We start from the raw sequence: 13644 nt of genomic DNA on the forward strand, positions 1-13644 counted from the left end.
TTATCTGGTCCTTTCAACATTCGGAAGGTTTCAATGAGGACCCCCACCCCCAACATTCTTCTAAATTCCAGTGAGTACAGGCCCAAAGCTGCCAAACACTCCTCATATGTTAACCCCTTCATTCCCAGAATCATCCACTGAGGAAAACCACTAGTCACTGGCAGCCAACCAGAAAAGGCCCCCTTTATTCCCACTCGTGGCCTCCCACCTGCCAGCCATTCCTGTGTTCTTGCCAGTATCCTTCCTGTAACGCCATAGGCTTTTACCTTGATAAGCAGCCTCATGTGTGGCACCTTATCAAATGCCTTCTGACAATCTAAGTAAATGACATCCACTGTCTCTCCTTTGTCCACCCTGCTTGCTATTCTCTCGAAGAACTCTAACAGATTTGTCAGGCAAGATTTCTCTTTACAGAAACCATGCTGACTTGAACTTATTTTATCGTTAGTCTCCAAGTACCCTGAAACCTCATCCTTAATAATGGACTCCAGCACTTTCCCAACCACTGAGGTTAGGCTAACTGGCCTATAATTTCCTTTCTTTTGCCTTCCTCCCTTCTTAAAGAGTGGAGTGATATTTGCAATCTTCCGGTCCTCCAGGACCATGCCAGAATCAAGTGATTATTGAAAGATCATGACCAATGCATCCATTATCTCTTCAGCAATTCTCTCAGGACTCTGGGATGTAGTCCATCTGGTCCAGATGCCTTATCCACCTTAAGACCTTTCTGTTCGCCTAGCACTTTCTCCTTTGTAATAGCAATGCCAATCACTCCTGCTCCCTGACATTCTCGGGCCTTTGGCACACTGCTAGTGTCTTCCACAGTGAAGGCTGATGCAAAGTACCCATTAAGTTCATCTGCCATTTCTTTGTCCCCCATTACTACCTCACCAGCATCATTTTCCAGTGGTCCAATATCGACTTTCACCTCCCCTTTTCTCTTTATATAACTGAAAAACTTTTAGTATCCTGGTTTATATTATTGGCTACTTTACCTTCCTACTTCATCCTTTCCCTTCTTATTAGCTTTTTTTTAGTTGCCTTTTGTTGGATTTTAAAAGCTTCCTAATCCTCCAACTTTTGCTACCTTGTATGCGCTTATATAGCTAGGCTGCCTCAGACTATTGCACAGTACTGTATTTGTCAACGTGGAGCAGAGAGCGAGTTTGTAAATCTGGCGGGAGCAAAGGATGCCGGGAATGGTGAGGATGGGGTCCCGCAGGAGAGTGTGGGACAGGTGGCAGAGGAGGAGTGCCAAGCACGGGTGTGGGCACACCCAGCCCTGAAACACCAGGCAAGGTCACTGGATTCCAAACAATTAATTTATTGATCAGTACAGAATGTCTGTGGTGCTTCCTCCCCTCTCCCTTTCCCAGCAATGATTCCCTTCTCCCTGCCCCCTTCCCACTCTTCAGTCCGCATCTCAGAATGAGGTTTATCATCACTCACATGTCATGAATTTTTTTTGTGGCAGCAGTACAACGCAACACATAAAGTTACTACAGCGCTGTGTACACCCCCGCTAAATACACGTACAGGTGCCTAAGACTGTACACCATTGCAAAGTGGGAGGAAACTGGAGCACCCATACATCACAGGGAGAACGTACAGACTCTTTTTACAGATTGTGACGGGCATTGACACTCAATCTTACAGCTGGCGCAGTGAGACAGTAACTCTACCGGCTGTGTCACTGTACTACTCTTGTTCTCTGCTTAATGACGAACTTCAGTTGGTTATCCGGGGGGGGGGGGGGGGATCGGTATTGTACACGTGGCGCTGGACGTCCTGCACGCTCCAATGCATCACGCTCGACTGGCGCTCTCTCTTTTTGGCAGGTAATCACCAGCGAGGAGGCAGAGAGGCGAGGGCGTTTCTACGATAGTAAAGGCATCACCTACCTGTTCGACCTGGACTACGTGGAGGATGAGTATACTGTGGATGCTGCGAGATTTGGGAATATTTCGCACTTTGTGAATCACAGCGTAAGTATTACACAGACCTTGAGATCTAAGATGCAAATTCTTTTGTTTGGTTTAAGGCGGTTTCATGGTACATTGACTTTTATGATATAGGTATTTGAGTGTAAAGGCATCCGTTAGTCTTGCGAAACCATGGATCTGCGCCTGGAAAGTCTTCACTCTCCAGGGTGCAGGCCTGGGCAAGGTTGTATGGAAGACCGGCAGTTGCCCATGCTGCGAGTCTCCCCTCTCCATGACACCAATGTTGTCCAAGGGAAGGGCATTAGGACCCATACAGCTTGGCACCGGTGTCGTCGCAGAGCAATGTGTGGTTAAGTGCCTTGCTCAAGGACACAGCATGTTGCCTGGGGCTCGAACTCACGACCTTCAGGTTGCTAGTTCAATGCCTTAACCACTTGGCCACGTGCCCACACGTAGCCAATAATATTTGAGTGTGCTCCTGGAGATATCAGATTAGTTTTGTTAAATATTAGCTTTATAAAAGTTAGTTTTATTTGTCACATATACATTGCAATGTGTCGTTTTGCGTCAACGACCAACACAGTCCGAGGATGTGCTGGGGGCAGCACGCGAGAGTCGGACATTTCGCAGCGCCTCCGGTGCCATCATGGCATCCCCACCCTAATGCTCACCTGTACACCTTTGGAATGTGGGAGGAAACTGGAGCACTTGGAGGAAACCCATGCAGTCACAGGTAGAGAGTGCAAACCTGTGCGGGAATTGAAACCCCATCACTAGTTCTGGCCGACATGCTCCTGTGTCGCCAACTTCTACAGAGCTACAGTATACATCTTCTACAGAACTATATACACTAACTATGCTCTGGTAGGACCATGCCTAGACCAGTTTACTGTTCTGTTGTTATACTGAGGTATTGGTTAAGGTTGAAGGGAAGTAGCTGTTCCTGAACCTGATGGTGAGGGATTTGAGGCTTCCGTACCTCCTGCTCGATGGAAGCTGCGAGGAGACATTGTTTGGAAGGTGGGGTACTTGATGATAGATGTTGCTTCTTGGGGCTCCTGTAGATATGAGCAATGGTGTGGAGGGATGTCCCTGCGATGTGGTGGGCTGAACTCACTACTGTCTGCAGCTTCTTGTGTTCCTGTGCAATTCAGATTGCCGTACCAGGCAGTAATGAAACCATTCAGGGTTTCTTCAACAGTCCGTCTGTTGAAGTTTGTTATTTAGTGCTTTCGGTTTTTCTAAAACTGAGTCAGAAAGGGGGAATGCACAAGCTGGATTCAAATTCGATTCTCTCTCCCACAGTGTGACCCAAATCTTCAGGTTTACAATGTTTTTATCGATAGTTTGGACACGCGTCTGCCCAGGATTGCACTTTTCTCAACACGTACCATCAAGGCTGGTGAAGAGCTAACGTTTGACTATCAAATGAAGGGTGAGTCTCTGTTTCCTACACTTGATTTTATTTTGGGGTACAGCGCAGAACGGGCCCTTCTGGTCCAACAAGCTGTACCACCCAGCAAGCCTCCTGTTTAACCCTGGTCTATCGCAGGATGGGTGGCAGGGTGGAGATAGGTCTCTACCAAAGGAGGTGTAAGGTGCTCCTTCCCTCCGCTAGCCTGCAGGTCACCCTTGGGCAAGGTGTAGCACCTGTTTAGCCCCTGATCAGGGTCACATGAAGCCACGGGAGCAGGTGGTGGCTGGTTGTATGAGCGGCTGGTACATATCACAAGTCCTGGTTATGCAATCACTGATGCCAGGCAGATAGTCTCTGAAGAGTATAGATAATGGCTGGGGTCACCCATCTTGTAAAGACACTGCCCAGAAGAAGGCAATGGCAAGCACTTGTGTAGAAAAAATCTGCCAAGAACAATCATAGTCATGGAAAGACCATGATCGCCTAAGTCATATGACATGGCAGACAAAGAATGAACTAATCACAAGACAATTTACAATGATCAATTAACCTACTAACCAGTTTGTCTCTTGAATATGGGAAGAAACCAGAGCACCTGGTGGAAATCGATGAGATCACCAATCATGTGGAGGGCAGCGTCAGAATTGAACTAACTCTTCGCGAACCAAAGATGTTCTTCATTTTAGTATTATTAAACAGCAAAAATCTTTATTCAATAGTTACTTCATTATAGTTCAAAGTAAATTTATTATCGAAGTATATCCTTGGTTATATTTTGGGAGGAGCTTCTCGGTGAAGTGCCCAGTTAACTCGGTAAAGAAAATTAAAGAAATTAAAGAGAAAAAAAAAGACCAACATCCGATGCTCAATTGAAAGAACAAAACACAAATCATGCAAACAATTGAAACGAACAACATTCGGAACTAAATTGAGTCCTCAGATCCAAACCCTGGAGTAGGCCGTGAGACTTGGTTATCAGTTCATCATGTTAGCAGGCAGGGAGCACAGCAGCCGGGGCAGTCTTCATAGCCTCAGTGCCACAGAGAGATGAGTGATCATTGCAGAAATCGAGCAAAATCAGCTCTCGCCACAGAGCCCAGCACCGTCTTTTCATCTCATGTTCTCGATATTTATTCCTTTTTTATTTATTATTATTAATATTTCTTTGCATTTGTAGTTGCAATGTTTGTTGTCTTTTGCACGCTGGTTGAAAGCCCAAGTTGGTGCAGTCTTTCATTGATTATACAGTATTATGGTTATTATTCTATGTTTATTGAGCAAAATAAATCTCAGGGTTGTATATGGTGATATATATGTACAGGTTTTCCCTGCCATCCGAAGGTAGAGCGTTCCTATGAAACGGTTCGTAAGCCGAAATGTCGTAAAGCGAAGAGGCAATTACCATTTATTTATATGGGAAAATTTTGTGAGCGTTCGCAGACCCAAAAATAACCTACTAAATCATGCTAAATAAGACATAAAACCTAAAATAACACTAACATATAGTAAAAGCAGGAATGATATGATAAATACACAGCCTATATAAAGTAGAAATACTTTTCCACAATCATTACTGAACTGTTTTCCGGAGCGGAAATCTCACGCAAGCGCTGTTGGCAAAAACACGCGCAAGCGCTCTCCAGTAACCTTTAAGCTATGAAGCTGCCAAATCATACCGAATAACACGTAAAAATACACAGCCGATATAAAGTAGAAATAACGTAGTACAGTGTAGTATCACTTACCGGAATTGGGAAGACAGCTTGCCGAGCACACTGATGATGGTGTATTAGACTGAGTCTTCGGAGTTTGGGTGGTACAGTTGTCCCCCACCCTCCAGGCCGCTGAGCGATACATTGCCGCGAAGCACGCAGGGGTCCAGCGGTAGCCGGGAGGCACACAGCACATCTTTAAGAAAAAAGCCGAAACAAACATGCTAATTAATTAGATGCCGCCCGTAATTGTCAGCCCAGATCAGTGCCAATTTCCGATTACATCGTCTCTGATCTGGGCCGACAATTACGTGTCGGTGGCACCTAATTAATTAGCATGTTTATTTTGGCTTTTTTCTTAAAGATGTGCTGTGTGCCTCCCGGCTACCGCTGCATTCTCCGCGAATCGTGGGGTGGTGGGACACGGGTGTCACCTCGTCATCGTCTGTTTCCATTAGAGCAGGCAGCTCATTTTCTCCTGTGACTGCCCGCCTCGATGTCGAAGGTCGAGGTTCGTCGTCTGCTGTGGTTGATGTGGACAGCTTGCTTGACTGCTGAGCCTCGCGTATTTTTCTATCACACAGTTCTTTAATAAGGGCTCAAACCATCCTGCAAATATCCCCTAAACGGACGTACCCTTTCAAAATTAAAGTCGTACTTTATCATTACTCATTCGGTTTCGATTGTTATCCTTTTTTCTTCCAATTGCATCAGCTCTTCATCTGTCAGTTCTTGGTCATGGGATGCCAAAATCTCTTCAACATCATTTTCATCAGCTTCCACAAGCCAAACTCACTTAGTCCTTACTTCGTTCACCACGATCAAAATGCTTAATTATGTCTAGTTTTACACCCTTACGAGCTCTTTCAGGCTTTTCCGATACCATAGGACTCATCTTGCAAACGGCTGCTCACAGGCACGTGTTAAAGCAATGCCGGCGAGAATCCGGGGGAGAGCGGCTGCTCGGGGCACACGCTGCCTTTTATCGCGTGCTGATTTTTTTGTCGCGCACTTAATTTTTTTTTTGTAACAGTGAAAACACCTTCTGAAGGTGAAAATAGGGGACTAATGCAGGTCTTTCGTAACAGTGAGGTTTCGTAAAGCGAACGTTCGAAAAGCGGGGTACTTTGTTGATAAATTTACTTTGAAGTTTGAACCTGTAGAGCTAGGAACGTGGACCTCAAGATCCCTCTGCTCATCGGCACTGTTACAGGGCTTGCCAAGACGATATGCTGCCTTAATGGCAACTTTTCTATAGAGCAAATCTGAATTTGATGGAGGTATAGAATATGATGAGGGATACAGATAGAGGGAATAACCAGAGGCTTTTTCCCAGGGCAGAAATTACTAATACCAGGGGACATAATTTTGAGGTGATTGCAGGAAAGTATAGCATGGATGTTAAAAGTCGTTTTTTTTTACACAGAGAGCTGCCAGGGGTGTTGGTAGAGGTTGCAAAGAAATTCTTAGACAGATACGTGGATGATAGAAAAATGTAGGGCTATGTAGGAGGGAAGGGTTAGATTGATCTTAGGTTAGGTTAAAAAGTCAGCATACTCATTGTACATTTTAGAACAGAGATGAGGAGAAATTTCTTTAGCCAGCAGGTGATGAATCTGTGGAATTCATTGCCACATTCAGCGGTGCAGGCCAAGTCATTGGGTATACTTAAGATGGAGATTGATAGTTTCCTGATTAATCAGGGAGGCAGAGGTTACAGGGAGAAGGCAGGAGAATGGGGTCGAGAGGGATAATAAATCAGCCATGATCGAATGGTGGAGCAGACTCAATGGGCTGAATGGCCTAATTCTGCTCCCCTATCTTATGGTCTTACAGGCTGAAGGTTTTGTACTGTGCTATAACGTTCTATAAATACAATGCTCCAAGTGTGGCTTCATCAGTATCTTGTACTGGGGGCACTTAAAGTTGCGCATCATATACAAAATGCTGGAGGAACTCAGTGGGTCAGGCAGCGTCTATGGAGGGGAATGGACAGTTGATGTTGCGGACTGAGCCCCTTCAGCAGGACTCTCCAGTGACGGGCATGTTTCCGAGGAATGGGAGTAAAACAATTTTTTCTTTCTTTTGGTAGGTTCGGGTGATGTTTCGATTACTGAGACCTCCGACGTCAATGGGCCAACCAAAAAGCAGCGTAGGATTGAATGCAAGTGTGGGTCCCTGTCCTGCCGAGGGTTTATGAACTGATCAGCATCCGCGAGGAAGAAACTTTTTTTGTGTGTTTTTTTTTAAATAAGAGTATGTGGATCCTAAAATGGGAGTTCTTGCATAATGACACTTGAGAAGAAGTTGTGTATACACCATGCAGGAAAGTGTCATTCACATTTGTCCTGGACTTGAGAGCAGGTCTGTGAGATAGTTTCCTTGGGAGAAATTGTATTGAGGCTAGTTGCTTCTATTTGTGACCCACTGCAAGGCGGGTCACCAAAGCAACATCCAGGATTGCTTAGTCCCTGGTGAGGAGTGACCTGCTTTAAAGGGCACTCTCTACATGAGTATTGTTCTCAGTTCTGCAGGTTTGATTTGGAAATCTTCTGCAATAAAACCTTCAAAATTTTTTTTTTGTTTATTTGGAGGTGCCTATCCAAGTTTGCTAGCTTGTGTGAGTAAATCTGGCCACTGCATAATCAGCCTGCTTTGTGGAACTCCTTCAAATTATTGGCAGAAAAAAATAATCCCATCCTATATGACGCAGCAGAAATTGTGCAAGCATTTCCTGGGTTGCTCTCCGCTCCAGATCTCAGGTGTATTGTTAAGGGGGAAGAGGTGTGTTTAGGGGTAAGTTATGGCCAAATAATTCAGCACCACTTTATCCTTCCTTAATGCAAAACATTTCTTCATATCATGGCAAATGCTTGCTCTTTAACCCTTCAAAGCAAGAATAATTTTTTCAGTGCATAATTGAATGCAACAAATTAAGATCAGAACCCCCAAAGCTATTAATCTTTTGTTAAAACATTGCTATTAAACTATTAAGTCAATGCGCCATGCTAACTGTTTGCAAGCTTGCTTTTAAGGTCAGTCTTGTGACGCCATCATGCCTATGGGTCCCTTTTATACCGTAGAGAAAATATTCTTGAGGTATTCAAAAATTCCAGATGCATCTTCCGCATTAATTCCGGGCGTATAGTTTTACCTCATCCATCACATTAAGGCCGGACAACAGAAAATTTGCTAACAGCCGATGGGAGAAGCAGTTCTGGAATTAGTTTTGGGAGTGAGAGGGATATTTTGCCACTTAGCATAGCAGTTAATAAGAATCTGGGATTTTTCTTTCTTCGGTATTATCCTTTTTATCGGGATGCAGGGTTTAAGTCAGCTAAGGCCGTCATCAAATCTCCCACTGACCTTTCTGCCAATAATTTTTGATGGAAAAGACAAATGTCATGATCCTTATTGCAAAATTCTATTTTTGTATTTCTTGGAACTGTTGTGCTTTGGAGAGTGTTCTCTCTTTAAAGCAGCAGTAATGTACAGTTTGCAGCTTCAGTTTAACTAAGAGGCGTGGCCAAAGAACCACTTGGTGCTAGATGTGTCACACTTTGTCGTGGCTGCGTGAATTCCTGAAGTCTCTCGGTTAGAACTGAGTTTCCGAGGTGGACAATGTTTGACCGCTGCAATTGATACCAGAAACCAGCAGTGGACTTTCCACCCTGATACCTGAAGATGAAGAACAATGTTTACAGAATTAATTATTTTGTTTGATAGTGTGTCGGGCAGGAGGAATCTCCCTCTGAGCTCAGCCACAGTCCTGCTGACAGTGATACTTGGGAACTAATGGAGATATATTAGGTACATAGAGAAACAGGACAGGAATTAAGAACATCTTTGACGATGCATTTCTGTGATTCCTCCCTTTGAAAGCTCACCTTTAAGTATCAGAGATTTCTTTACTCTTGCCACAATGCAGGACATCCCTGTGGCAGGTAGCGAAGCTGAGGAACTCGTGGAGTGACCCTCCTGAAGATTTGCCGAAAATCGCGGGGTTGGGGGGGGGGCATGGTAGCATAGCTGTTCATGCAATTCCGGCGCACTCCGTTAGCAAGTTTTTACGTTCCTCCGCATGGGTTTCCTCCAGGTGCTCTGGTTTCCTCCCACAGTCCAAAGATATCCCCGTTGGCAGGTTAGTTGTAAATTGTCCCGTGGTTAGGCTAAGGTTAAATAGGTGGTGCAACTTGTTGGTCCAGAAGAGCCTGTTCTGTGCTGTATCTCTAAAAATTTAATTAATTTAAGTTAAAATCCCGTCCAACAAGTAAAGCAGAAGGCAAGTTCCGCCCTTGTCCCTCTCCCCAAATCTACATTCATCCAAATTTCTCATCTTTCAGACATGAGCATTGTGGGGAATTGGCAGGAGGGAGATTGGCCATTTGGCATGCGGTCAGAGATGATATCGAAACATGACTTGGGGGACTGATTGCTTTGAAGGGGTAATGAGACCTCAGAATGGATAAAATAAGTTTGAATTTTTGTTTTGTGTAGGATTGTTTCAAGTCTTGTATACCTCTTTGTACTGAGCTGTGAATTGCAAATTGGTGTAGAATGTTTGCATAAAAAGATGATAAATGTCAGTGTTTCAAACTGGTCTCTTTCCTTGTGACGCTGTTTCCCCTTGCTGAATTAATTCCTGTTTGCTGGTCGTCGCCATCTTGAACACAATCCTTCAACCTCTCTTCCCCTCAGGTCGGGTGAGACTAGAACTGGAGGTCATGGGGTTAAGGGTGGAACGTGAAATATTGAAGGGGAGCCTGAGGGTGAGCTTTTTCACTTGGGATGGTGAGAGTGTGGAACGAGGTGGATATGGGGCTGATTTCAACACTTAAGAGAAATTTGGATAGGTACATGGATGGGAGGGCTATGGTCCCGGTGCAGGTCGATATGGCAAAGCAGCACTGACTAGATGGGCTGAAGGGCCTGTTTCTGTGCTATAATTCTCTATGACCCCATGTGAGAATAATTAACCAACTTGGACTCTCCTGTTCAAGTCTGCACTAACCCCAGACCCCTAAACTCCGCAAATATGCAAAAGTCTATCACACTTGGTCCTGATTGCTGGGAGTGACAGGTTCAGTGGCAGAGCATTCCAGAAATTCCCTGTCCTTTACCCCTCTCGGCCTGAATGGCCAATCCCACCTTTTAAGACTGTGATTCTGATTGCCAACCCTCCAGCCGGGGGTCATATACACCATGCCTCTACCCTGCCAATGCCCTTAAAAATTTGTATGTCTGTAACACACAGTGTAATGGTTTGATCCATGGATAGGAAACCTGTGCGGGAGAGTTTTTAAAGTGGAAAAGCTGTCGCACTGGGGCAGTTCCATTCTCTTGACCTCAGAAGTCTGGGTCCAGTGGTACAAGGAGTCATCGCAAACTAGGGTCTTCCTTGTTTGCTGTGGATGACCGTGACTGTCTGTACCTTGTCATGCCCTTCGGTCTCCATGAAGCATCGTAGAGCCATGTTCCTGGCCGTTTGGATCTCATCTGCCTGGTCCACTGGAGCTGACTTGGCATGCTAGAACAAACAGGCACGTCCCTGTCTCACCGGGGTATGAGGCCGCCAGCTGAACGGTGTGGCTGCTGTCACATGCAATCACAGGTGAGAGCTGGTGGGGACCAAAGGTTGGTGAGCTGGGGTGTCCGGGGAGGGGTAGCACCCCTGGTGAAGAGAAGAGGTAAAGTAGTATTAAATAAGCAAACACATAAAAGAGTAGTTTCAAAGGTCAGCACAACATTGTGGGCTGAAGGGTCAGTTCCATTCTCCCACATGGTTATCCAGGTGGGAGGGGCTGCATGGGTGATGTGTGTGCGCCACCTGCCAAGTTCCATCATGGTCAGCTCTTTGTCACCTCTGCGTTACTGGTCCTGGAATCATAATCGTCCATAGTCATCTGGTCCGTAAGCAGGAGAGTTGTTTGGTGTGGGTTCAAACATGTGTTTGTCTATGTTGGTGTCAAAATGTGTAGTGACACCTATGGGCTGCCCCCGGCACGTGAGAGCTTTAAGACGTAGGAGCAGAATGAGGCCATTTGGTCCATCGAGTCTGCTCTGCCATTTCATCATGGCTGATCCATTTCATGCTCAGCTCCGTTCAGCCTTCTCCCCATAACCTTTCACGCCTTGATTAATCAAGAATCTATCAGCCTCTGGCTTTATTACACCCAATGACTCGGCCTCCACAGCTGCCTGTGACACTGAATTCCACAGATTAACCACCCTCTGGCTAAAGAAATTCCTCATTATCCCTGTTCTAAATAGGCACCTCTATTGGGAGGCTGGTTCCAGACTCTCCCACCATCGGAAAAGCCATCCACACTATCCTGGGGTCTATGGACCCCTCGGTTAATGGTAGGGGTCCGTGGCATAAAAAAGGTTGGGAGCCTCTGACAGGCCTTTCAATATTCCAAAGGTTTCAATGAGATCCCCCCCCCATTCTTCTAGACTAGTGAGTACAGGCCCAGAACCATCAAACGCTCCTTATATGACAAGCCTTTCTATCCCGGAATCATTTTCGTCAACCTTCCTTGAATTCTCTCCAATGTCAGCACGTTCTTAAACAAGAGGCCCAAAACTGCTCACAATACTCCAAGTGAGACCTCCTCAGCATCACACCTTTGTGTCAGTTGTTAACACAAATGGCACAATTCACTGTTTTACAATGTACATGTGATAGATAATAACTATTTATCAAGCACTTTTCATAGTTGTAGTTCAGTGCTTTACAATGGGATAAAAGTACAAATATGAAAGTAAAATTAAAAAAATAAATGAAAATAAAAGACAAAATGATGTTAGTTAAAAGCAAGGTTAAATAAATAGGTTTTGAGTTGGCATTTAAAAGTGTCACTGAGTCTGCATTCCTTATAGTTTTAGGTTTTGAATTCCACAGTTTAGGAGCGTGGTTCAAAAAGGCTGACCTGCCAATTATCTTTTGAGGGAGATTGGAGACTGGCAGAAGAAAATCTGAGAACTTGAGCAGGATAATAAAACAAAAACAGTTCTGTGATGTCCTCTGGTCCCAGACCATTACGGGATGTAAAAACAAGTAAGAGAACCGTGGTATCGGATAAATCAGTCAGAGTCCAGAAGGCCAGAGCGAGCCTGCGATTAGTGGAGGGATCACAGATCCAGCTCAGGGGCCCAGGTTCAAAGTCAAGTTGAATGTGTTCAAGGACATGTGTGCACTCTTCTTAAGCCTATCACCCTCCTGGGGCACAGGCCGCTGGCAGCAGCTCAGCAGAGGCCTCTGTCCTGGGCCAGTCTTTCACATCGTCCCCCAGGTATTGCCCATCTTTAAAAATCCTTTCTCTCGCAGGGATGAGGTCTTTGAAGCTTCTGCTGGTATTTCTTTAGCCCTGGGTTTTTAACCCTCCTGTTTTCACACTGCTGGGTTTGAGACAATATGGTGACATTGTGTGTAGAGTACCTGTGTGAGTGAGAGATCCCGGATGGGAGGTTGGTTAAGAAGGTTCAGTTGCTCGGCCTTCAAGAGGAGGTAGTAAGTTTGGATTAGACATTGGCTTTGTGGCCAGAGAGTGGTAGTAGATGGTTGCCCCTCTGACCGGAGGCCTGTGACCGCAGAGATGGGTGCTGGATCCATTGCTGTATGATAATATGGTTTGTGGTTAATTGGATCGGCTTATTTGCAGATGACACCAGGATTGGGGGTGTAGTGGACAGTGAGGAAGGCTATCATTGCTTGTAGAGGGATCTGCACCAGCTGGAAGAATGGGCTGACAAATGGCAGCTGAAAATTAATGTGTGAGGTTTTGCATTTCAGTAGGACCAGCCAGGGAACAGTGTCTATAAGAAGTATTCACCTACCCCCCCCCAAAAGCTTTCATATTTTATTGTTTAATAATAATAAGCAGATGCTTTGAGAGGCTGGTCATGGACTACATCTGCAGCATGCACCACCCACACTAGACCCACTACAATTTATCTACTGACACAACCGATCGACAGACAATGCAATAGCCACAGCTCTACACATTGTCCTTACACATCTGGAGAAGAGGGATGCTTATTTGAGAATGCTGTTCTTGGACTACAAGAACAAGAACAGAAGCTTCTCGACAAGAAGCTCAGAGACCTCAGCCTTCACCCTGCCTTGTGTAGCTGGATCCTGGACTCCCTGTCAGATTGCCAACAGGTGGCAAGAGTGGAATCCTTCACCTCTGACCCTCAACACAGGTGCCCCTCAGTGCTGTGTACTAAGTCCGCTCCTTTACTCTCTGTGTAACCATGACTGTGTCGCTATCCGCAGCTCCAATCTGCTAATTAAATTTGCTGACAACACTACACCGATTGGCCCAACCTCAAATAATAATGAGGCAGTCTACAGGGAAGAAGTCATCACCCTGACACAGTGGTGTCAATAGACAACCTCTCCCTCAATGTCGCAAAAGCAAGGGAGCTGGTTGTGGACTACAGGAGGAATGTAGACAGGCTAACCCCTATAGACATCAATATATTTGGGGTTGAGAGGGTGAGCAGCTTTAAATTCCTCGGCATAAACATCACCGAGGACCTCATGTGGTCTGTACATACTGGCTGTGTG

At 45.3% G+C, this 13644-nt stretch overlaps 1 protein-coding gene across 1 annotated transcript in view; it reads left to right on the forward strand.

Moving 5' to 3' along the window:
- Positions 1-9676, forward strand: part of LOC134359429 (histone-lysine N-methyltransferase SUV39H2-like) — a 53091-nt gene extending 43415 nt beyond the window's left edge. Inside the window, exons 4-6 of the mRNA XM_063072651.1 lie at positions 1839-1985; positions 3249-3378; positions 7165-9676. Coding sequence (XP_062928721.1) covers positions 1839-1985; positions 3249-3378; positions 7165-7277 — 390 coding nt within the window. The 3' untranslated portion in view covers positions 7278-9676. The remainder of the gene's footprint in view (positions 1-1838; positions 1986-3248; positions 3379-7164) is intronic.
- Positions 9677-13644: the final 3968 nt, after the last annotated feature.

The sequence above is a fragment of the Mobula hypostoma genome, chromosome 20 (genome assembly GCF_963921235.1).
Source record: "Mobula hypostoma chromosome 20, sMobHyp1.1, whole genome shotgun sequence".
In the NCBI taxonomy this organism is placed as follows: domain Eukaryota; kingdom Metazoa; phylum Chordata; class Chondrichthyes; order Myliobatiformes; family Myliobatidae; genus Mobula; species Mobula hypostoma.